The sequence below is a fragment of the Peromyscus californicus genome, unplaced genomic scaffold (genome assembly GCF_007827085.1).
Source record: "Peromyscus californicus insignis strain IS unplaced genomic scaffold, ASM782708v3 Scaffold_4__1_contigs__length_199733344, whole genome shotgun sequence".
NCBI lineage: Eukaryota > Metazoa > Chordata > Mammalia > Rodentia > Cricetidae > Peromyscus > Peromyscus californicus.
This window is the reverse complement of record NW_026294562.1, coordinates 161,546,853-161,569,658: the sequence shown is the minus strand read 5'-3', so window position 1 is coordinate 161,569,658 and position 22,806 is coordinate 161,546,853. Positions and strand designations below refer to the sequence as shown.

The following is a 22,806-nucleotide window of genomic DNA, read 5'->3' as shown; positions in this document are numbered from 1 at the left end:
TTGCTAATAGCTCTGACCCCCAGGCAACTTTATTTATTAACATACAAATAACATTTTAATACAAATAAAATATCACCATACCAGAGGGATAAGGGTTCTTCATCATCAAGCTGGGGAGGTGTGACAGCAGGCAAGCATAGAGTCTGGAGCTGCAAGCTGTGAGCTGAGGGCTCACATCTTTAAGCAAGCAGGAAGCCAGAGCAAACCAAGAATGGTAGGAGCCCAAACTTTCAAAGCCTGCTCCAGTGACATACTTTCTCCAACAATGCCACACCTCCTAAGCTTCCCCAAACAGCAGCACCAAGTGGGGACCAAGTATTCAAATGCCTGAGACTATAGGGTTATGTCCAAATATGACTTACCATGTACAACACATGTATGCATGTACTCATTTCCTTAAATCATATAAACTGAAAGGTACCAGGACCTGAAATTATAAGAAATTGTGACTGGGGGCTGGAGTACTGTGGGATGGTCTGTATGTCAAATGTGTTGCTGATTGGTCAGTAAATAAATCACTGATTGGCCCAGGCAGGAAGTAAAGGCGGGACAAGGAGGAGAATAGAGCTGGGAAGTGGAAGGCTGAGTCAGGAGACACTGCCAGCCACCATCAGGACAAGGAAGATGTAAAGTACCGGTAAGCCACAAGCCACGTGGCAAGGTATAGATTAATAGAAATGGATTAATTTAAGCTGTAAGAACAGTTAGCAAGAGGCCTGTCATGGCCATACAGTTTGTAACCAATATAAGTCTCTGTGTTTACTTGGTCGGGTTTGAGCGGCTTGGGACTGGCGGGTGAGAGAGATTTGTCCTGACTGTGGGCCAGGCAGGAAAACTCTAGCAACACTGGAGAGATGGGTCCAGTGGTTAAGAACACTAGCTGTTCTTTCAGAGGATCCTGGTTCAATTTCCAGCATCCACACAGGGACTAACCACCTGGAACTCCAGTTATGGGGGATCTGATATTCTCTTTTGGCTTCCATGGGCAGTAGGCACCCACATACAGAGGCATGCATGTGGTACACATACATACATGAAGGAAAAACAACAATGCCCATTAAAAATAATAAAAGGAAATTGTGACAACTAAAATTTCACTATATAAAATTTATTTAAACAAAAGCTTTAACACTCCAAATGTATTACTTCAAATGTATTACTTTAATTTCCTTAAACACTGGGCTCATGTGCCAGAACAACAAACTACAAAAAGTTGGAGCCCTAGCTTCAGAGGCTCCACGTTGGCAGCTCATGGTGGCACAGGTCTTTAATCCCAGTACTTGGGAAACCGGGCAGGTGGATCTCTATGAGTTCAAGGTAAGCTGGGTGTACATAGGGAGTTTCAGGCCAGCCAGGAATACATAGTGAAACACTGGGCCAGGGTGGCAGGTCACAGAGACCTTGCAGCAGTTAGGCACTTACAGAGAATCCTGACAACTTAAATTGGATCCCTGAAACCCCCAGGGTAGGAGAGAACCAACTCCTAGAACAAGCTCTTCCATATGAATTCTCTCTCTCTCTCTCTCTCTCTCTCTCTCTCTCTCTCTCTCTCTCACACACACACACACACACACACACACACACACACATACACACACACACACACACACACACACACACACACACACACACACAGAGTACAATTTATAAATACTTTCCAATGCTATCCTCATCAATTTTCTATTTTGGCAAAATTTTCCTAAGGATTTCTATTCCTTTATGGTATACCTTGATTTACTTTGACATGATTTTCAATTACATTTTAAAAAGCTTTTCCATTTTTTTTATTTTACTTTCTCATACAATGTGGGAGCCCAGAACTGACTCAGTTTCCCAGATTGAATCTGAAGTCTATTCTGAGTCAACAGAATTCAAGTTTGTTTGCTCCAGCGCTGTGAGAAAGTTCTGATTAGCCCACAGAGTCTCCTTGAAGGGCTGTGAGAAAGTCCTGATTAGCCCACAGGAAGGAACACACTATCTAGCTAGACACAGGTTGCTGATGCCAGCTGAAGGTACATTGAGATAGAAAAAGAAACTGCCTGCTCCTTGACACAAGGCAGGATAGATAGTGGTTGAATGCCTGTGCTGTGCATTGTTCTACCTCTGTCCTTCAAGACTGTATATGAGCTGACTATGACCGGCAGACCTCTCGACTCATTTCTGTCTTCATTGTCTCTTCAATCTACACACCTCTACACAGCTACCCAGCTGGCTGTCGGCATGCTCTGACAGTACAACATTACTGTATGAGAAAAAAAAATCATTAATGTTTTCCTAGAAAATAACTCATCAACATGTAACACTGATGTCTAATAATATACTTTGTGCACTTACATTGCCTTGAAATATACATTGAAGCCTTTCATAGTCTATAACTGATGACCAATTAGTAACTTCTTCCTTTAAAAGCCTTTTACTATTATACTTCTGAAATTTCTCAAAAAAGAATGTTATAAGCCAACAGTTTCTCACCCTGTGGGTCATGACTATCAGAAAACACATTTCTGATGGTCTCAGGAACCCCCAACCATAAATTTATTTTCATTGTTACTGAGTAGTGTCTCAGTTTCTAAGACCATTGGAAATATGCACTTTACAATTGTGGCAACCCACAGGTTGGGAACCACTGTTATAAGCTGTGAACACCAGATAAACTTCTCATATCCATTACATACATAAGGCTCCTCCACAGTACAAATTCTCTGAGGTATAGCAAATTGTGAACTCCACATTTTCACATGTAATTGGGTCTCATTCCAGTATACATTTTCAGTTTTGAGCCCCGAATAGTCAGTCCTTCCACATTCCTTGGATTTAGTTTCTTTCACCAATATGGATTTTCTGATGATTAAATTCTGATGTTGAGCAAAATATGATCTCCAAATGTAGGCTTTCCCACATCTCTCAACATCAGGGCTTCCTACTAACATGTAGATTCTAATGTTGAGTACAACATACACCACAAACAAGGGCTTTTCTCTTTATTTTATTTAAAATTTTCTTTCATTTTACAAACCAACACCTGTTCCCCCTCTCTCCCCTTCTCCCATTCCCCCCCATCTCCCCCAACCCCACCCTTATTCCCTCCTCATGGGGGTAAGGCCTCCCTTGGGTAGTCAACACAGGCTGGCATACCAAACTGGGGCAGGACCAAGCCCCTCCCCTTGCATCACAGCTGAGTAAGGCATTGCACCATGGGGAATGATCTTTAAAAAGCTAGTTTGTGCCCCAGAATAAGTCCTGGTCCCATTGCCAGGGGACTCATAAACACATCAAGCCACGCAACTGTCATTGACATTCAGAGTGCCTAGTGCAGCCCCAAGCAGGCTCCCCAGCTGTCGACCCATAAGGGCTTTTCTATATTCTTCGTACTAGTCTCATTTCACACCTGTATGAATTTTCTGATGCTGACACAGTGTGAGCAATGATGAAAGACTTTACCACACTCTGAACATTCCTAAGGGTTTTACCTGTTGTGGGATATTTGTACACTGTGAAGATGTATTGCTGTGATTGATATAATAAAAAGCTAAATGGCCAATAGCTAGGCAGGAGGTATAGGTGGGACTTCCAGGCAGAGAGAGAGGAAGGTGGACATTCTAGGCACACATGACATGCCAGGAGACAGGGAGAGGAAACAGGAGGTGCAAGATGAAAGAAAGGTAAAAAGTCACATGGTAAAACATAGATTAATAAAAGCAGGTTAATTTAAGTTAGAAGAGTTAGTGGGAAAAGCCTAAGCTAAGGCCAAGCTTTCATAATTAACAGTAAGTCTCTATGTCATTATTTGGGAGCTGGCTGGCGAGACAGAAAAAGACTTGTTATGTTCAGTGTGGATTCTCTGATGTTTGGTAAGATGTGATTTTTGACTAAAGGCATTTCCACATTCCTTACATTTAAAAGGTTTCTCTCCCACATGAGTTTTCTTATGACGAGTGAGATTTGAATGCCGATTAAAACCCTTGCCACATTCTTTACATTCATATATTTTGTTGCCAGCATTAACTACATAATGAATATTCTGATGCTGAGTCAGGTTTGAACTGCGATTAAAACCTTTTCCACAAACCTCACATACATAAGCTTTTTCTCCAGTGTGAATTTTCTGATGTGAAGCAAGATTTGATCGATGAGTGAAGGCTTTTCCACAGTCGTCACATGCATATGGCCTTTCACCAGTATGAACTCTGTGATGTTGAGCCAAGTTTGACTTCAAAGTAAATGATTTTCCACATTCCTTACATTCATAAGATTTCTCACCAGTATGATTTTGTCTATGTAAACTAAGTTGTGAAGGAAATCTAAAAGATTTCCCACATCTCTTATATCTAAAAGGTTTCTCTCCAGCCTGATTACTGTTATGACTAGTAAGAGCTGATCTAGCATGAAGTTTCTTATGACGAGTGAGATTTGAATGCCTATTAAAACCCTTGCCACATTCTATACATTCATATATTTTCTTGTCAGCATTAATCACACGACAATGAATGTTCTGATGCTTAGTCAGGCTTGAGCCACGATTAAAAGCCTTACCACAGACTCCACATGCATAAGCTTTTTCTCCAGTGTGAATATTCTGATGTGAAGTAAGATGTGATCGCTGAGTGAAGGCTTTTCCACAGTCATCACATGCATATGGCCTCTCACCAGTATGAATTCTGTGATGTCGGGTTAAGTTTGACTTCAAAGTAAAAGATTTTCCACATTCCTTACATTCATAATATTTCTCACCAGTATGGATTCTCTGAAGGCCAAATATTCTTGAATGCAAACTGAATGGCTCTCTAGATTCCTTCCATTGATGAGTTTTCTTACCATAGAGAACTTGCTGAAAGTGAGTGAGTTCTGAATCAGGAAGAAAAGTTTTCCCACAGTCCCTATCTTTATGGAATTTGTTACCAGGGTGAGTTAACTGAGGATGAATATGGTCTGATCCAAAACTGAGTGCTTTTTCACATTTAAATTCACTTGCTTTCTCTCCTGTATTAAGTCTCTGGTGACTCAAAACTGTACGTTGGTTCACAGTGAGCATTTTTTCACAGGTAAGTGTCAGTTGCTTGAAGTATTCCTGATTTTGATGTGTTTGAAATTGATTTTTGTCTTCCCAATCATCTCCAAAACATAAATCTTCAAGATTGTGTTTTATAAAAAATTCCTTCATTTCCCATTGAGATGATTCTTCATATGTGTTAGTTTTTTTCAATAACTTCTTGTTCTGACAACCGAAATCTATGTCTGAAACGTAAGTATGTACTGTTTATCCAAAATGAGATAAAGCATGCAATATAAAAAACTAAATCTTAGAGCATAATGCAAAAGAGATGAATGGCTTTAAAATGGAAAAATTATGAATATGAAAAAGGAACAAAGAATAAATATAAATTTAAAAGAGCCAATAAAAGCTGGGCCAGGTGAGAAAAGCATAAGTTTTGCTTTGACCACATTCATCTAAGGAATCAAAGAAAAAAAAAATGACTGCCCATGTAACTGATTAATAACAGAAAACGAATTCTAGGTTGTTTCACTCATTATGATCTAATCAAGTCAGCAAACTAACAACAATTCTGGAATGAATACGTGACAAAAAAGGAATGGTAGGCTTAGGATGTAATAAATGATATTACACAAACCAGGGTTCAGTAGTCATGAATGGAATAATCTAATTGTATAATAACAATGTAACACACTACACTGTCTGATCCTTTCATCTCTACTGAAATGACTACAAACATGACTTCACATGACTTTCTGTACAAATTTAAGAAAAAAAACATACCTAGGTGAGTTTAGTGAAAAACAATTTTAAAGATTGTCAAACTTCATTGTTCCATTTCCTTTGCATATGAAGTATTTCACTGATTTATTTATTTGACTATGCATAACAGTGTCAGTTTTTCCTCACATAATCTTTTTTTTCTTGATTTTTTTCTTATTTTTTTTCTATGTAAGTATGTAAACACAGTATGCTTACGACACTGAGTCTTTCCACAAATCTTTTTCCCTTCTGAGGCAAACAAACAAACAAACAACCGCACAAAAATAGGATATTTTCATAGTGTGCATAAGGTCCTGTCTTCAATCCTCAGTACCTCCAAAAGGAAAAAAACACAATGGGGCTGTAGCCCACTGGCAGACCTCTTAGTGTGAAGTCCATTACACAGAAGTTTAAGATCATGCTCTAGGGGATAATAAAGAGTTTCATAATACATAAGTCAAAATAAAATAAATAAAATAAAAGAATGAATCCACTAAATAGAGGAAACACAAGCAAGGAGAAAGCAGATTTAAAAAATTAACAAGGGGCCTTGACCAGTGGTTAAGAGCACTGGCTGCTCTTGGAGAGGACATGGGTTTGATCTCCAGAACCTACAAGGTAGCTCATGATCACTGGCAACACCAGTTCCGAGGGATCTGACATCCTCCTCTGGTCTTCTCAGACACTGCATCCATGTGGTATACATACATGAAGGCAAACACTCATACACACAAAGTTTTAAAAATTTTAAAAATTCTCAAGGAAGTGGGAAAAACGGGGGACCTCATAACTTGTAAGAGAATGAAGAAGGCTGTAAATGTCTGAATGAAAATTATAGAAAGCGAGAGGAAGAACTTCATCCCAACCATCCACAAAATGGTGACCAATGGAGAGGAAGAACATCATTTGCCTCTCTGTAATGTGAAGGACAAGTAAGAGCACATAAATGTAGCCAGGCGGTGGTGGCGCACGCCTTTAATCCCAGCACTCGGGAGGCAGAGCCAGGCGGATCTCTGTGAGTTCCAGGCCAGCCTGGGCTACCAAGTGAGTTAAAGGAAAAGGCGCAAAGCTACACAGAGAAACCCTGTCTCGAAAAACCAAAAAAAAAAAAAAAAGAGCACATAAATGAAGAGGTAGTGTGCTATGAGCCACAGGAATATGTAGTAAAAATTCAGCTGACTATGGTAAAGCTATACCTGGAAGAATCAGGGAATTCTTCCAAAGGAAAAGCCAAATCTCAAGGAGTATTTGGTGTTATTCAGCTTTTAATATATCAGCTGTTTCCTGCTATGAATTTCATGTGCGCTCTCATAGCTTCCCCCAGGAACTTCTAAGGTATTTAGATACAGTCATATATGCAAGGTTTCCTGCCTCCGGGACTTCTGCTTTTCTTTTTTAGCATTAAAACCAGATATCTCCTTTAGCTAACATACAAGGACAAAGCATTTCAGACCAACTGCTAGTCTCCTGAATTAAGGTAAACACCCATATGGAGACACTGCCTGTCTCCTTGGCCAGGCAGACATTAGGTACAGAGCTTTGTTTCTTGTGCAAATTAAGCTCAGACCCTCCTTTCTTACATAGCCTTAGTGGTATTTATACTAACATTATAGACACCTAACATTTTACCTAATCACTTTTATGAATATAGTTTGAGCATATAAATTCCCTTTTTCTGATATATTAACTGATTTTAGCTCTTAGTTGACCTCCCCTTTTGGGTTGTAAAAGAAAACCTGATAGTCACTGCCTGAGGAAAACTCTTATCTGCCTTTATGACCCTGTAAGAATTCAAGCCTGGTGACCTTGCCTTAGCCAGAGCATTGCTATTGCATGGGTATATAACTGTAAACCTCAGGGACTTGGGGACTAGATTGGAGAACTGGATGGAGAACTAGAAGGACAAAGGGTAGATGAGGAAAAGCCTGATGGGGAAGAACTAAGTGGGTAAGAATGAGATGTGAAAGACCTAGATGGGGCAGAACTAAGATGAAGGAATTAAGATAGCATTTAGAGGGAACAGCAGAAAAATGTAGAGAGAATCAGAAAAGAAAGAAGCTAAGTATTAGAGTATAAAAGAAGCTGTGTAGAGAGAAAACTAACTCAGAAGAATAAAGTGTATGGACTAAACAGTTTCATGTGTATAGATTTGTTAGTCAACCCCTCGGATTAATCTGTTGCTGGTAGCTTCTCTTCTGGAACTCTGGGTGACGGCTATCTAGAGGCTGGACCCCAATAGCTTCCATTAGTACTGGAAGTGAAAAGAAAGTTAATCTGAAAAGGTTTTGCCCTATAAACCACATCTGTGTCAAGCCTTTGGCCAGTGAAAAGCTATTTCAATGGTATTCTTGCCCATGAAGAAGCTAGGCTATTGTGTTGGCTCATTCTATGTCCATTTGACATAAGTTAGAGTTATCTGAATAGAAGGAACCTCAACTGAGAAAATGCCTCCATAAGATCCAGCTGTAAGGCACTTTCTCCATTAGTGACCAATGAGGAAGGGCCTAACCCATTGTGGGTGGTACCTGGTGGTCCTAGGTTCTATAAGAAAGCAGGCTGAGCAAGACACAAGGAGCAAGACAGTAAGCAGCAACCCCCATGGCCTCCGCATCAGCTCCTGCCTCCAGGATCCTGCTCTGCTTGAGTTCCTGTTCTGACTTCCTCTAATGATGGACTATGATCTAGAAATATAAGCCAAATAAACCCTTTCCTTCCTAGCCTGCTTTTGGTCATGGTGTTTCACTGCAGCAATAGAAACCCTGACTAGGACAGCTGTCATCTATACTGATGACTGTCCCATTCTACCTTAGCCCTCACTCACCTGGATAAAGTCCTCTTGTCTCATCCATCAAAATCATCCTGGGGTCTTTTCTTTTTTCTAATAAGGAGAACAGGTGTGGCAGATGAACACAGAATCCTGCCCAGAAGATTTTTTAAAAAAGGAAATGAGCGCATGGGTAAGAATTCCACAATTATCATCTGGTCCCTTGGTTATTAAGGGACAATAGGAACAAGAAAAAGCCAAAAAGTATTTCTGACAGGGAAGGAAGATGAAGGATCCCAATGATAGTGACTATTGCCAATCTTGTATATTATAAACCATTTTCACACAAATTCCTCCACACCTTTGAGAAAGAACCCATAATAATGCAAGACTTTCTAGGGCTGAGTTCTGACTCACCCACTGAGATGAGGTGGCTGTAGGTCTCCATCATCACATCTGTGTATAAAGTCCTCTGTTCCATATTCAGGCACTCCCACTCTTCCTCAGAGAAGTCTATAGCCACATCTCTGAACGTTACCAGCTCCTTAAAGGACACACCAAACATCAGAGGTGAATTTAAAGAAACTGTTTAGATGGAAGGAAAAACTATGAAAAAGCAGTGGCCACAAAAGATAATGACTGTCTGGAGTTGGTAGTCTGGAGTATGGCAGGAAGAGGTACGGAAGTAAATGTAACTAACAGAGCTAAGTGCCTGTAGGCATTTAATATCTCCAACTGCTGCTGGGGTTTGTTGGCATGCACCTATAATCCCCAGCACTGGAGGCAGAGGAAAGCAGAGCTCTGTGAGTTCCAGGCCTAGGGAGTCCACATAGTCAGTTCAGGCCAGACAGGGCTACATGGTGAAACCCCTGTCTCAAAAAAGAAGAGAAAAGAAAAGAAAAAAGAAAAAAAAATTGAGTATGGTAGCCCCAAATAAAATAAGGCCATAGGGTATCTTGCTGACATTGTTCAGACAGCTGAGAATCAATAGCAGCAGATTATTACCCGAGAAAAAATTTGAGGTGTTTTACTTTTTTTTTTTTTTTTTTTTTTTTGAGTAAGTTACTACTAGTTGGATTTTCTAATCCTTTAGTAATTTAAACCCTTAGACAATTTAAACAATTCAACTGCCAGGGAAGCAGGTAGGCTGACTGCAGATCTTTACCCCTCCCTCTGCTCCTGCAAATCCAACCCCAAATCCAATCAGTCTCATCCCCAGCTCCACAGCAAAACATCTGCTGCAGCCTCCTTCCTCCCCCACCCCTCCCTCATCCCTAGTGGATCGCAAAGACCTTCCCCTCCTAACCTCTCTCCCCCAACTTGTTGCTTTATTCCAGCCCACAACTCCAGCAGGCATTCCCTGCAAACCCACAGGCCACTCTGGCCAGGGTAGCACGTAGGCTAACTGCGTATCCTCACATCTGCTGCTCCTCCAAATCCAAACCCCCAGCTTCATGTCCAGCTCTGTGGCAGACTTTCTGCTGCGGCCTCTCCTCACACTCTGTCCCCATTCCCAGGGGATTAACTAAGAAGATCCTCACAGAACACCCTGTTTTCCACCCTCCTGTGGATCCCCCTCTCAACACCCCACCAGCCTGTGTCCATTCCTAGGTGTCAGCTTCTAACACTCAGAAATATATTTTACCTAGAATCTCCAGTATCCACACATATCAGGACCTCCAAAGAATTTCCTACTAGACAGCATACAGCCACCACACTCTCCTAAGAACCAAAGAGGAAACAGAAACCGAGGAACAAAACTCCACTCAACAAAGACAAGACCAATATCAACACCTAGAATTACAATCTTCCCAATTCCAGATGCCTAGACTCCAGTGTAAAAACACAATCAGTAAAAGCAAGGTCAATGTCTCCACTAGAGCCCAGCAACCCTACCATAGCAGGCCCTGAATATTCCAACATAGATAAAAAACAAGAAAAAGACCTTAACAGTCTATATGAATATGATAGAGGTCCTTAAAGAGGGAAATTAATAAATCACTTCAAGAAATCTAACACAAACAGTGGAAGAAAATTAATAAAATTGTTAAGTACTGAAGGTAGAAATAGAATTAATAAAACCCAAACTGAAGGAAATATGGAAATGAAAAATTTAAGAACTCAAACAGGACCCACAGAGGCAAGCTTCACCAACAGAATATAAGAGATGGAAGAAAGAATATCAGGCATTGAAGACAGGATAGAAGAAATGGGTACATTGATTAAAGAAAATGTTAAATGTAAAATACTCCTGGCATAAAACATGAAGGAAATCTGGGCAGTATAAAAGACCAAATCTAAGAATAATAGGAATAGATGAAGAAGAAACTCAGGTCAAAAGCACAGAAAATATTTTCAACAAAATCATACAAGAAAATTCCCCTAACCTAAAGAAGGAGATGTCTATTAAGGTACAAGAAGCTTACAGAACACCAAATAGACTGCACCAGAAAAGAAAATCCCCTTGGTACAAAATGATCAAAACACTAAATGTACAGAACCAAGAAAGAACAGTAAGAGCTGCAAGGGAAAAAGACCAAGAAACCTATTGTGGAATAATCTTTTTGTACACCGTGAAGATATGCCACTCTGATTGGTTTAATAAAAAGCTGAATGGCCAATAGCTAGGCGGGATTTCCAGGCACAGGGGATGCTGGGAAGAAGAAGGAGAGACACCAGGAGACTTGGAGGAGGCAGCATGGACATTTACACAGTAGGGTGACCACATGATGTAAAATAAACAGATGAAGAGATATGGGCTAACTTAAGGTCTAAGAGCTAGTTAGAAAGAAGCCTAAGTTGTCAGCTGAGCTTTCATAATTAATATTAAGTCTCTGCATCATTATTGGGGAGCCAATGGTCCCAATGAAAAAGTCCAACTACAGAAACCTATTAGAATTACACCTGACTTCTCAATGGAGACTCTAAAAGTCAGAAAGGCCTGGACAGATGTGCTGCAGACTCTTACGGGACCACAGATGCCAGCCCTGACTACTAAATCCAGTAAAATTTTCAATCACCATAGATGAAGAAAATAAGATATTCCATGATAAAATCAAATTTAAGCAATATATATCTACAAATCCAGCCATACAATGGGTAGTAGAAGGTAAAATTCAAACCTAAATAATTTAAATACATTCAAGAAAACACAGAATAAATAATCCCAGAGCAGCTGTTGCACAAATCCTAAATGGTCTTATAATAAAAACCTGGAGCCAGATATCAGGGTGAAAGCTGAAAGGTCAGAGAAGCAGAGCAAGCCACAGCCACCACCTCTTACCTCACCCACTCCTCAGCCTGACAGAGCATCTGCAAGAGAGAGAATTCCTGTCTTCTCCTGACTTATATTCCTGTCTTTGCCCAGCCATATCACTTCCTATCTCAGCCTTCCTAGTGCTGGGATTAAAGGTGTGTGATCACAACTGCTGGAATTAAAGGTGTGTGCCACCATGGCCTCCTGTTTCTCTTTTAGACTGGATTAATCTCATGTAGCCCAGTGTGGCCTTGAATTCACAGAAATCCAGACAGATTTCTGCCTCTGCCTCCCAAGTGCTAAGATTAAAGGTGTGTGCCACCACTGCCTGACCTCTGTGGCTAACTCTGTGGCTGGCTCTGTCCTCTGATCTTCAGGCAAGCTTTATTTCTTAGATGACAAACAATATATCACAAGCAGCAAAATTAAAAGGAGGAAACACACACACATACACACACACACAAAAAAAAAAAAAAAACACCACCACCACTACTACCAATATCACCACCACCACCAACAACAAAATAACATGAATCAACAATCAGTAGTCATTGATATTTCTCAACATTGATGGTCTCAATTCCCCCAATAAAAAAGACACAGACTAACAGAATGAATGCAAAAACAGGATCATCCTTCTGCCATATCCAAGAAACATACCTTCACATCAAGGATAGATATCACCTGAGGATAAAAGGACTAAAATGATATTCTGAGCAAACAGACCTAAGAAGCAAGCTGGTGTGTCGGAGCCTGCCGACAGTCAGCTGGGTAGCTGGGTAGAGGCGTGAGGATTGAAGAGACAATGAAGAAGACAGAAAAGAGTCGAGAGGTCTGCCGGTCAATGCCGGACAGCCCCGAGTTTATTTCACAGCCAGCTTGTATACAGTTTTGAAGGACAGAGGTAGGACAGTGCATAGCGCAGGCATTCAACCACTATCCATCCTGCCTTGCACCAAGGAGCAGGCAGTTTCATTTTCTATCTCAATGTACCTCTGGAAGGCATCAGCAGCCTGTGTCTAGTTAGTGTGTTCTTCCTGTGGGTTAATCAGGACTTTCTCACAGCCCTTTAAGGAGACTCTGCAGGCTAATTAGAACTTTCTCACAGCCCTGGAACAAGCAAGCTTGAATTCTGTTGACTCAAAATAGACTTCAGATTCAAACTGGGAAACTGAGTCAGTTGTGGGCTCCCACACTGGTGTAGCCATTATAGTATCTGACAAAACAGATTTCATACCAAAACTAATCAGAAGAGATAGGGAGGGACATTACAGACTCATCAAAAAGAAAACTCCACCGAAAGGACATTGCAATTCTTAACATCACCAAACTCAAGGGCACTCAAGTCTTAACAGCAACATGACTACAGCTGAAATCACACATGGACCTTCATACACAGATAGTGGGAGATTTTAATAACCTACTCTTGCCAATAGACAGATCATCCAGACAAAAAAAACATGCAGAGGAATGTTGGAACAACCTGACATTATAAACCAAATGGACCTAACAGATATTTACAGAACATTTCACCCAAACACAAAAGAATGTACCTTCTTCTCAACACCTCACAGAACTTTCTCCAAAATTGACCACATATTCAGACACAAAGAAGGTCTCAACATGCACAAGAAAATTGTAATACCAGACTGCATCCTATCTGTCCACCATAGATTAAAGTTGGATATCAACAACAACAGAAACAACAGAAAGCTTACAAACTCGTGGAAACTGAACTCTCTACTGAATGAAAAATGGGTCAAGGCAGAAATTAAGAAAGATTTTCATGGTGTCCCAAATTTCTTGGACGTTTTGTGTTACGACTTTTTTTGCTTTAGTGTTTTCTTTGACTGACGAATCTATTTTCTCTATTGTGTCTTCAGTGTCAGAGATTCTCTGTTCCATCTCTTGCATTCGGTTGGTTATGCTGGCATCTGTAGTTCCTGTTCGTTAAGTCAGAATTTCTATTTCCAGCATTCCCTTAGTTTGTATCTTCTTTATTGTCTCGATTTCAATTTTCAAATTGAAAATTTGTTTCCTTCATCTGTTTAATTACTTTTTCTTGGCTTTCTTTGATTTCTTCTAATTTTTTGTTTTTTCTTCCATTTCTTTAAGGGAATTTTTAATTTCCTCTTTAAGGGAGTTTTTCATTTCCTCTTTAAGGGCCTCTATCATCTTCTTAAAGTCACTTTTAGGACTGATTTCTTCTGCTTCTGCATAGGTATGTTCAGGTCTTGCAGGTGTAGAATCACTAGGTTCTGATGTTGTCATATATGTTGTTGCCTGTATTTTTGCACTGGCATCTACCCATCTCTTCCTCCGCTTGGTGCAGGTGGTGTCTGTGTCTGAAGGTGCCTCTCTTGTTCTAATTGATAGTCTTGGTCCACTTGGTTGAATCGGTGCTGTTGGGCTCCGTTTCTCCAGGAGCAGCTTAGTCCAATCAGTGTTAGTGGGTTCTGTCTCAGAGAGCAGTTGTTCCCAATTGGTGTAGGGTGAGCTTATGGCGCCAGCAGTTGTTGGGCTCACAGGGGCAGGGTTTTTTTTGATGAGGGAGCAGGGAAAGGTAGCTGCCTGGTCCCTGGAGCTCTGATGGCTGGGGCATAGGGGCTAGAGACCTGGTCTGCTGGTCCGGAGATGGGGCCTTACCTGTTCCCAGTTGGCGTAGGGTGGGCTTATGACTCTGGTGATCTGGTTCGGTGGCTGGACGGCTCCTTCTCCTGTGTTCTCAGGTCGAGTTTTGCTCGCTTGCCAACTCCTCAGCTGATCTTGTTTCCTCTGCCGGCTTCTGAAACCTCTCCCAAATAGATCTTAGCTTGATCAGTAGGGCAATCTCACTAACACCTCCAAGTTATTGGGGTTCGCAGGATTGGCAGCTGGGCCCCAGGATGGACTTGGGCAGAATGTTCAGGTCCTTTCTGGTCGTGTCCCATGGAGACGGCTCCTTCCCCGAGTGCTGGGATTAAACACATCCCTGCTCCAAGCTCTTAATCTCCATGTTCTCGCCAACTCCTCAGCCTGAAAGAGCTCTCTGTATGATGATTTTTTATTTTTTTTTGTGACAAGGTTTCTCTGTGTAACCCTGGCTGTCCTGGAACTCACTCTGTATGCGTTTATTTATTTATTTACTATGTTTTTCATTACTTTTTTGTTTGTTTGTTGTTTTTGTTTTTCGAGACAGATAGGGTTTCTCTGTGTAGTTTTGGTGCCTGTCCTGGATCTTGCTCTAAAAAAGATTTTCTAGAATTGAATGAAAACGAGTTGGACTGGAGAGATGGCTCAGAGGTTAAGAGTACTGGCTGCTCTTCCAGAGGTCCTGAGTTCAATTCCCAGCAACCACATGGTGGCTAACAACCATTATAAGAAGATCTGGTGCTCTCTTCTGGCCTGCAGGGACACATGCAGACAGAACACTGTATATGTAATAAATAAATAAATCTTTTTAAAAAAAGAAAAGAAAATGAGCCAGTAGTAGTGGCTCATGCCTATAATCCTAGTACTTGGGAGGCAGAGGCAGGCAGATCTCTGTGAGTTCAAGACCAGGTGATCTACAGAGCAATTTCCAGGACAGCCAGGGCTACCCAGAGAAACCCTGTCTTGAAAAACCAAATCAAAAAAAAAAGAAAAAAGAAATGAACACACATCATCTCCAAACTCATGGAGGCAGGTAAGAGGCAAGTTCACAGCACTAAGGGCCTGCATTTTTTTTAAAAAAAAAAAAGAGGGTTGGGGATTTAGCTCAGTGGTAGAGCACTTGCCTAACAAGTGCAAGGCCCTGGGTTTGGTCCTCAGCTCCAAAAAAAAGGAAGAAAAAGAAAAGATCTCATACTAGCAACCTAGCAGCACACCTGAAAGTTCTAGAACAAAAAGATATCACACTCAAAAGGAATAAACTGGAAGAAATAATCAAACTCAGGACAGAAATCAATAAAATAGGAAAAAAATACAAAGAATTAATGAAACAAAGAGTTGGTTCTTTGAGAAAATCAATTTGACAAACTCACACCAAAAATAACTAGAAGGCACATAGAGAATATCCAAATGAACAAAATTAGAAATGAAAAGAGGAGCCGGGCGGTGGTGGCCCACGTCCTGAATCCCAGCACTCAGGAGGCAGAGGTAGGTGAATCTCTGTGAATTCCAGGACAGCCTGGTCTACAGAGTGAGTTCTAGGATAGCCAGAGACATTCCACAAAGAAACCTTGTCTCAAAAAACCAAAACAAGCCGGGCGGTGGTAGCACACGCCTGAAATCCCAGCACTTGGGAGGCAGAGGCAGGTGGATCTCTGTGAGTTCGAGGCCAGCCTGGTCTACAGAGCTGGTCCAGGACAGGCTCCAAAACTACAGAGAAACCCTGTCTCGAAAAACAAAAACAAAAACAAAAAAAAGAAAAGAAAAAAAAAGAAAAAGAAAGAAAGAAATGAAAAGAGGGACATAACAACACACACTGAGGAAATTCAGAGAATTAGGGACATACTTTAAATACCCGTACTCTGTCAAATTGGAAAATCTAATGAAAAGGATAATCTTCTTGATACATACCACTTACCAAGTTAAATTAAGATCAGATAATCAATTAAAAAAAAACCTACAATCCTTAGTGAAAAAGAATTGGACTGTTGGGCATTTTGATGTCTAATTTCTTGAATTCCTTATATATTCTGGATATCAGTCCTCTGTCAGATGTGGGGTTGGTGAAGATCTTTTCCCATTCTGTAGGCTGTCGCTTTGCCTTGTTGACCGTATCCTTTGCTCTACAAAAGCTTCTCAGTTTCAAGAGGTCCCATTGATTGATTGTTTGTCTCAGAGTCTGTGCTACTGGTGTTCTATTTAGGAAGTAGTCTCCTATGCCAATGCGTTCAAGACTACTTCCTACTTTCTCTTCTAGCAGGTTCAGAGTAGCTGGATTTATGTTGAGGTCCTTGATCCACTTGGACTTAAGTTTTGTGCACGGTGACAGTGGTCGAGAGACAGCCCGAACTGACCTACTCTGGTGATGGGATGGCCAAACACCCTAATTGTTGTGCTAGAAACCTCATCCAACTACTGAGGGATCTGGATGCAGAGATCCATGACTAGGCCCCGGGTGGATCTCTGGGAGTCCAATTAGCGAGAATGAGGAGGGTTTATATGAGCGAGAATTGTTGAGACCAAGGTTGGATAAAGCACAGGGACAAATAGCCAAATGAATGGAAACACATGAACTATGAACCAATGGCTGAGGGGTCCCCACTGGATCAGGCCCTCAGAATGGATGAGACAGTTGATTGGCTTGATCTGTTTGGGAGGCATCCAGGCAGTGGGACCAGATCTTGTGCTCATTGCATGAGTTGGCTGTTTGAAACCTGGGGCCTATACAGGATTGTTTGGCTCGGCCTGGGAGGAGGGGACTAGACCTACCTGGACTAAGTCTACCAGGTTGACCTCAGTCTGTGGGGAAGGCTTTGCCCTGGAGGAGATGGGAATGGGGGGGGGGGGGGTCGGGGGGAAGGTGAGGGGGACGGGAGGGGGGAGAACAAGGGAATCCGTGGCTGATATGTAGAACTGAATTGTATTGCAAAATAAATTAATAAAAAAAAAATGTGATAAAAAAAAAAAAAAAAAAAAAAGAAAAAGAAGCAGTTATTAAAAGTCTCCCAACAGAAAAAGAGTACAGGGCCAGATGGTTTTAGTGCAGAATTCTACTAGACTTTCAAAGAAGAATTAATGCCAATACTCCTCAAATTATTCCACGAAATGAAACAGAAGGAACATTGCCCAAATCATTTCACAAGACCACATTTATCCTGGTACCCAAACCACATAAGACCCCACAAAGAAAGAGAATTACATATCAATTTCCCTTATGAACACAAATGCAAAAATTCTCAATAAAATATTTGCAAGCCAAATCCAATAACATATCAAAAAGATCATCAACCATGATCAAACAGGTTTCATTTCAGAGATGCAGTAATGGTTCAACATATGAAAATCTGCCAATGTAATCTATCACATAAACAAACTGAAAGACAAAAACCACATGATCATCTCATTAGATGCAGAAAAGGCCTTTGACAAAATCCAACATCCCTTCATGATAAAAGTCCTGGAGAGATTAAAGATACAAGGAACATACCTCAATGTAATAAAGGCAGTTTACAGCAAACCCACAGCCAACATCAACTTAAATGGAGAGAAACTCAAAGCAATTCCACTAAAATCAAGAACAAGACAAAGTTGTCCACTCTCTCCATACCTATAGTACTTGAAGTCTTAGCTAGGGCAAGGAGGAAACTGAAGATTAAGCAGCTACAAATAGGAAAGAAGAAGTCAAAGTATCTTTCTTTGCAGATGATTTGATAGTATACATAAGTTACCCAAAAGGTTGCACCAGGGAACTCCTGCAGCTGATAAACCTTTTCAGTGTAGTGGCTGGATACAAAATTAATCCCCCCCCCCAAAATCAGTAGCCCTCCTATATACAAATGACAAATGGACTGAGAAAGAAATCAGGGAAATAATACCTTTCACAATAGCTTCAAATAATATAAAATATCTTGGGGTAACTCTAACCAAGCAAGTAGAAGACTTGGATGATAAAAACTTCAAGTCACTAAAGAAAGAAATTGAAGAAGATATTAGAAGACAGAAAGATCTCCCATACTCATGGATTGGTAGGATTAACACAGTAAAAATGGCCATCCTACCAAAAGCAATCTTCAGATCCAGTGCAATCCCCATTAAAATTCCAACTCAATTCTTCACAGATCTTAAAAGGAAAAAATTCAGCTTCATATGGAAACACAAAAAACCCAGGATAGCTAAAACAATCCTGAATAATAAAAGAACTGCAGGAGGTATCACCATCCCCAATTTCAAGTTGTACTACAGAACTACAGTAATAATAATTTTTTTAAAAAAGCATGGTATTGTCACAAAAATAGACACACTGATGAAGGGAATTGAATTGAAGACCCAAACATAAATTCACACATCTGTGGACAGCTGATTTTTGATAAAGAAGCCAGAAACACACACTGGAGAAAAGACAGCATCTTCAACAAAAGTGCTGGTCAAACTGGATGGCTGCTTGTAAACGAATCCAAATATACCAATACTTATTATCCTGCACAAAACTCAACTCCAAATGGATCAAAGACCTCAACATGAAACCAGATACACTGAACCTCATACAAAGAGAAAGTGGGGAATAGCCTTGAACACATTGGCACAGAAAAAAACCTTTCTGAACAGACGCCATTAATGCAGGCACAAAGATTGACAGTTAACAAATGAGGCCTTGTGAAACTGAGAAACGTCTGCACAGCAAGGGACACTGTCATCCAAACAAAGTGGCAGCGTACAGAATGGGAAAAGATTTTACTAACTACACTTCCAATAGAGCGCTAATCTCCAAAATATATAAAGAACTCAAAAAACTAGATATCAAGAAAATAAACAGCCCAGTTAAAAAAATGGGATAAGGATCTAAACAGAGAATTCTCTGTAGCAGGCTTTCTCTTGGGCCACCAACCAGCTCCCAAATCATGATATGGAGACTTATTATCAGATATGAATGCCCACTTAATCTTATGCTTGTCCTACTAGCTCTTGTAACTTAATTTAATCTGTTTCTCTTCATCTACATGTTGCCTTGGGCTTTTTACCTTTCTGTCATTCTGTATGTCCTACTCTGTGCCTGGCTGACTGCCGGCTGCCTGGCTGACTGGCCCTGGGCGTCTCCCTCTCTTTCTCCCTTGTTCTCTCTTGCTCCCCAGTTTCCTCCTCCTATTTATTCTCTCTGCCTGCCAGCCCCACCTATCCCTCTTCTGCTTCACTATTGGCCATTCAGCTTTTTATTAGACCAATCAGCTGCCTTAGGCAGGCAAAGCAACACATCTCTACATCATTAAACAAATGCAGCTTAAACAAAAGTAATGTATCTTTACATAGTTAAACTAATATTCCACAACAATTCTCAATAGAGGAAACTCAAAATATTGAGAAATACTTCAAGAAATGTTCAACATCCTTAAACATAAAAACCAAAACTAGCTGGGTGATGGTGGCACATGCCTTTAATCCCAACACTTGGGAGGCAGAGGCAGGCGGATCTCTGTGAGTTCGAGACCAGCCAGGTCTACAGTGTGAGTTCCAGGACAGCCAAGGCTACACAGAGAAACCCTGTCTTGAAAAAACCAAAAAAAAAAAAAAAATCAAAACTACTTTGACATTCATCTTACAAATGTCAGAATGGCTAAGATCAATGAAACAAGCAACAACTCATGTGGGAGAGGATGTGGAATAAGGGGAACACTCATCCCTTGCTGGTGGGAGTGCAAACTTATACAGCCACTATAGAAATCAGTGTGGTGGTTCCTCAGGAAGACGGGCATCAATCTACCTCAAGATCCAGCTATACCACTCTTGGGCATATATATACACAAAGCACACTTCATCCCACAACAGAGACACTTGGTCAACCATGTTCATTGCTGCTCTGTTCATAATAGCCAGAGGACTAGAGGGTCGGAAAGATCTCATTAGGGGAAAGAAATAGAATAAATAGTTAAGGATGATTGGGGAGATTTCTGGCACAGGAGGATCAAGTGGGGAGAGGGGGGGAAGAGTGCAAGACAGGAAAAATTCAGCCCCCTTTGATGGGTAGTTTAGAAACCTTCTACAGCAAAAACCTCCTAAAACATATACATATATGAAGGCAATCTAAGTGAAATCACCAAGTAATAGGGGAGACAGAGTCCCAACTGGCCATCTCTGGTCACCAAATGAAGCTGCCAGAATTGGAATTGAATTACATCTAATTGAGTTGTTGGCCAAAGGGTACCATGGGAACCCCCAACAACCCAGGCCATTGCCAAGACTATAGGTTGTTCTCCACAAACTGACAGCAAGACCTCATTGCTGAAGATAAAGCCTACTCAACTCACTGAACATGGAGGGGTCAAGCTGGTGCTACATAGAGCCTTCACCCCTAGGTTCTAGTATCTTTGGTACAGGAAGGTACTCTGTATGCTACCAAAAGATAAACATGACCACCAATCCAGCCACAAACCCTTTGATCTACAGTGGTGTCCTGCCTGCCAGAAATGCTATGACAACGGTGGCACATAGCTTGAGGGGGTAATGAATCAATGTCTGATTTGACTTAACACCAACTCCACAATATGGAACCAATACCCTACACTGCTTGGGCAACTAAAAACCAGAGATTAGATAGCCCAGGAAACTGGGGTAAAACCAAATGCTGTTGTTCTTAAATGTCTCCAGCTAACTGTTTGTCTTATTGAAGCCCCCCTGTAGCTGCTGAGACAGATGCCAGGACGTGGTTTCTACCTCAAAAACCCTGTGCTCTGGACACTCAGTGCTACACTTAGGTCTGGAATACCTGAGTGTAGTCCCAGCTGGCTGGAATAAAGTCTTCAAACTGGCAAAATAAAATGAAATAAAATTGTCATAATTTCTTAGAGATACACTCAACTTAATACTTGATACTAAATACCCTCCAGTCAGCACATGTTCCATTAACAAGTCACATCTCACCATCCCCGAAATATCTTTTCTTGACAAAAGATCTAGGACACAGATGTGACATGTAGAGCAGAGCAAAGCCTTTGCGGATAAGCTTCCTTTACACCCCAGATGTCAGTCTTTATGTGCTCTTGTTTGTTGTGCCTGTTAGAGAGGTAAATGCAACATCCTGATTTCTGTGAGCTGAATAGTCCATAACTTCTACCAAAGGCATCACAAAATGAATTCCAACCAGTGCCCCAACCCGTCTTGATGAATTGAAACACCCTATTCTATGAATTAAATAAAAACTTTCTTATGCTGTATTCCCCTTTAACCACACAATTCCACCTTGTGAAGCTACGGTTTGGAATGAGACTCTTTAGCACTCCCTTTATAGAAATGAACTTCTCCTCTGATGCTTTGTCAGAAGACTAGAACACAAATACAATGACTGCCATGTCTGATAGCTATGGAACTCTTGGTTGGAGAAAAGGGAGGCATTTAGACAAAGCACTAGACTGTTTCACAACTATCCCTTACCAGCATGAAAAGACTCAGGTAAGCACTTTAAGAACAAGTTATAACAGATATTCATATGATATCATATAAATGGTTATATTTTGGAAGACCATTCCAACTCACTTGGGCCATGACTTAAAATTTCAAGAGTTGACCAGTTCTCTTCTGGATTCTTCTGTCAACAAAGTAGAGTCTTGAGAAAGTAGAGCTAGAGGGAAAGAATCGTGAGAGGTTAGGTTTTCTTTGAAGCATGGTTTAGTTACTATTCTACTGCTGTGAATAGACACCATGATCAAGAAAGACCAAGGCAACTCTTAAAAGGAAACACGTAATTGGGGCCTTGCTACAGTTTTAGAGGGTTAGTCCATGATCATGGTAGGAAACAGAGAGGCATGGTACTGGAGCAGCAGCTGAGAACTTTACATCCTAATCTGAAGGCAGCAGGCAGAGAGAGAAAAAGAGAGACAGAGAAACAGTGATAGACAGACACACAGAGAAAGAGACAGAAAGACAGACACTGGGCTTGGCATGGGCTTTTGAAACTTCAAAGCTTACCCCACCCCCACCCCTGCCGCCATGACTCGCCTCTTCCAATAAGGCCACACCTTCTAATCCACATTCAAACACGAGTTTAGGGGGGCCATTCTCATTCAAACCACCAGAGCTTTCAAATGGAAAAATGGGAAGGCCTGTTTTCTTCCTTGGAGGAAGGACATAGGGAATCTGAGGAAATTGTACCCCTTTGCAAAACCAGAGTTACTCAACTAAAGAGAGATGATTTGAATTCAATTAGTTATACCCAAACCATGACAAAGGCCAGAATATGGAATAGGATCGCTCTTTCTTTCCCTAAATGGCCCGTATAACTACCCCATTTCTGAAATAGACACCTTACGGTCACCTCAAGGCTGGTGGAAATCTCTCACCTGGAAGCCCACCCCATCTGCCCCGGACTCACCTGTGTATGTCTACAACCAATGCCTCTACCCTCTCCATGTCCAG

The 22,806-nt window shown here is 41.1% G+C and overlaps 1 protein-coding gene and 1 long non-coding RNA gene across 2 annotated transcripts; both read right to left on the bottom strand.

The window, feature by feature from the left end:
* Window positions 1-3,102: 3,102 nt before the first annotated feature.
* LOC128124971 (zinc finger protein 345-like) lies at window positions 3,103-5,232 on the bottom strand. The gene has a single exon (XM_052761887.1). The coding sequence runs from the start codon at window positions 5,159-5,161 to the stop codon at window positions 3,776-3,778; it is 1,386 nt and encodes a 461-aa protein (XP_052617847.1). The 5' UTR covers window positions 5,162-5,232; the 3' UTR covers window positions 3,103-3,775.
* Window positions 5,233-7,899: 2,667 nt separating this feature from the next.
* On the bottom strand, window positions 7,900-22,014 carry LOC128125025 (uncharacterized). Its single transcript, XR_008223083.1, has 3 exons — window positions 21,928-22,014; window positions 8,937-9,063; window positions 7,900-8,672 (listed from the first exon to the last, which is right to left on the bottom strand). It is a non-coding gene; the product is annotated as an uncharacterized LOC128125025 (long non-coding RNA).
* Window positions 22,015-22,806: the final 792 nt, after the last annotated feature.

Bases quoted from the DNA above. Each gene is read 5' to 3' on its own strand.
- LOC128124971 (XM_052761887.1), bottom strand. From the start codon at position 5,161: ATGAAGGAATTTTTTATAAAACACAATCTTGAAGATTTATGTTTTGGA.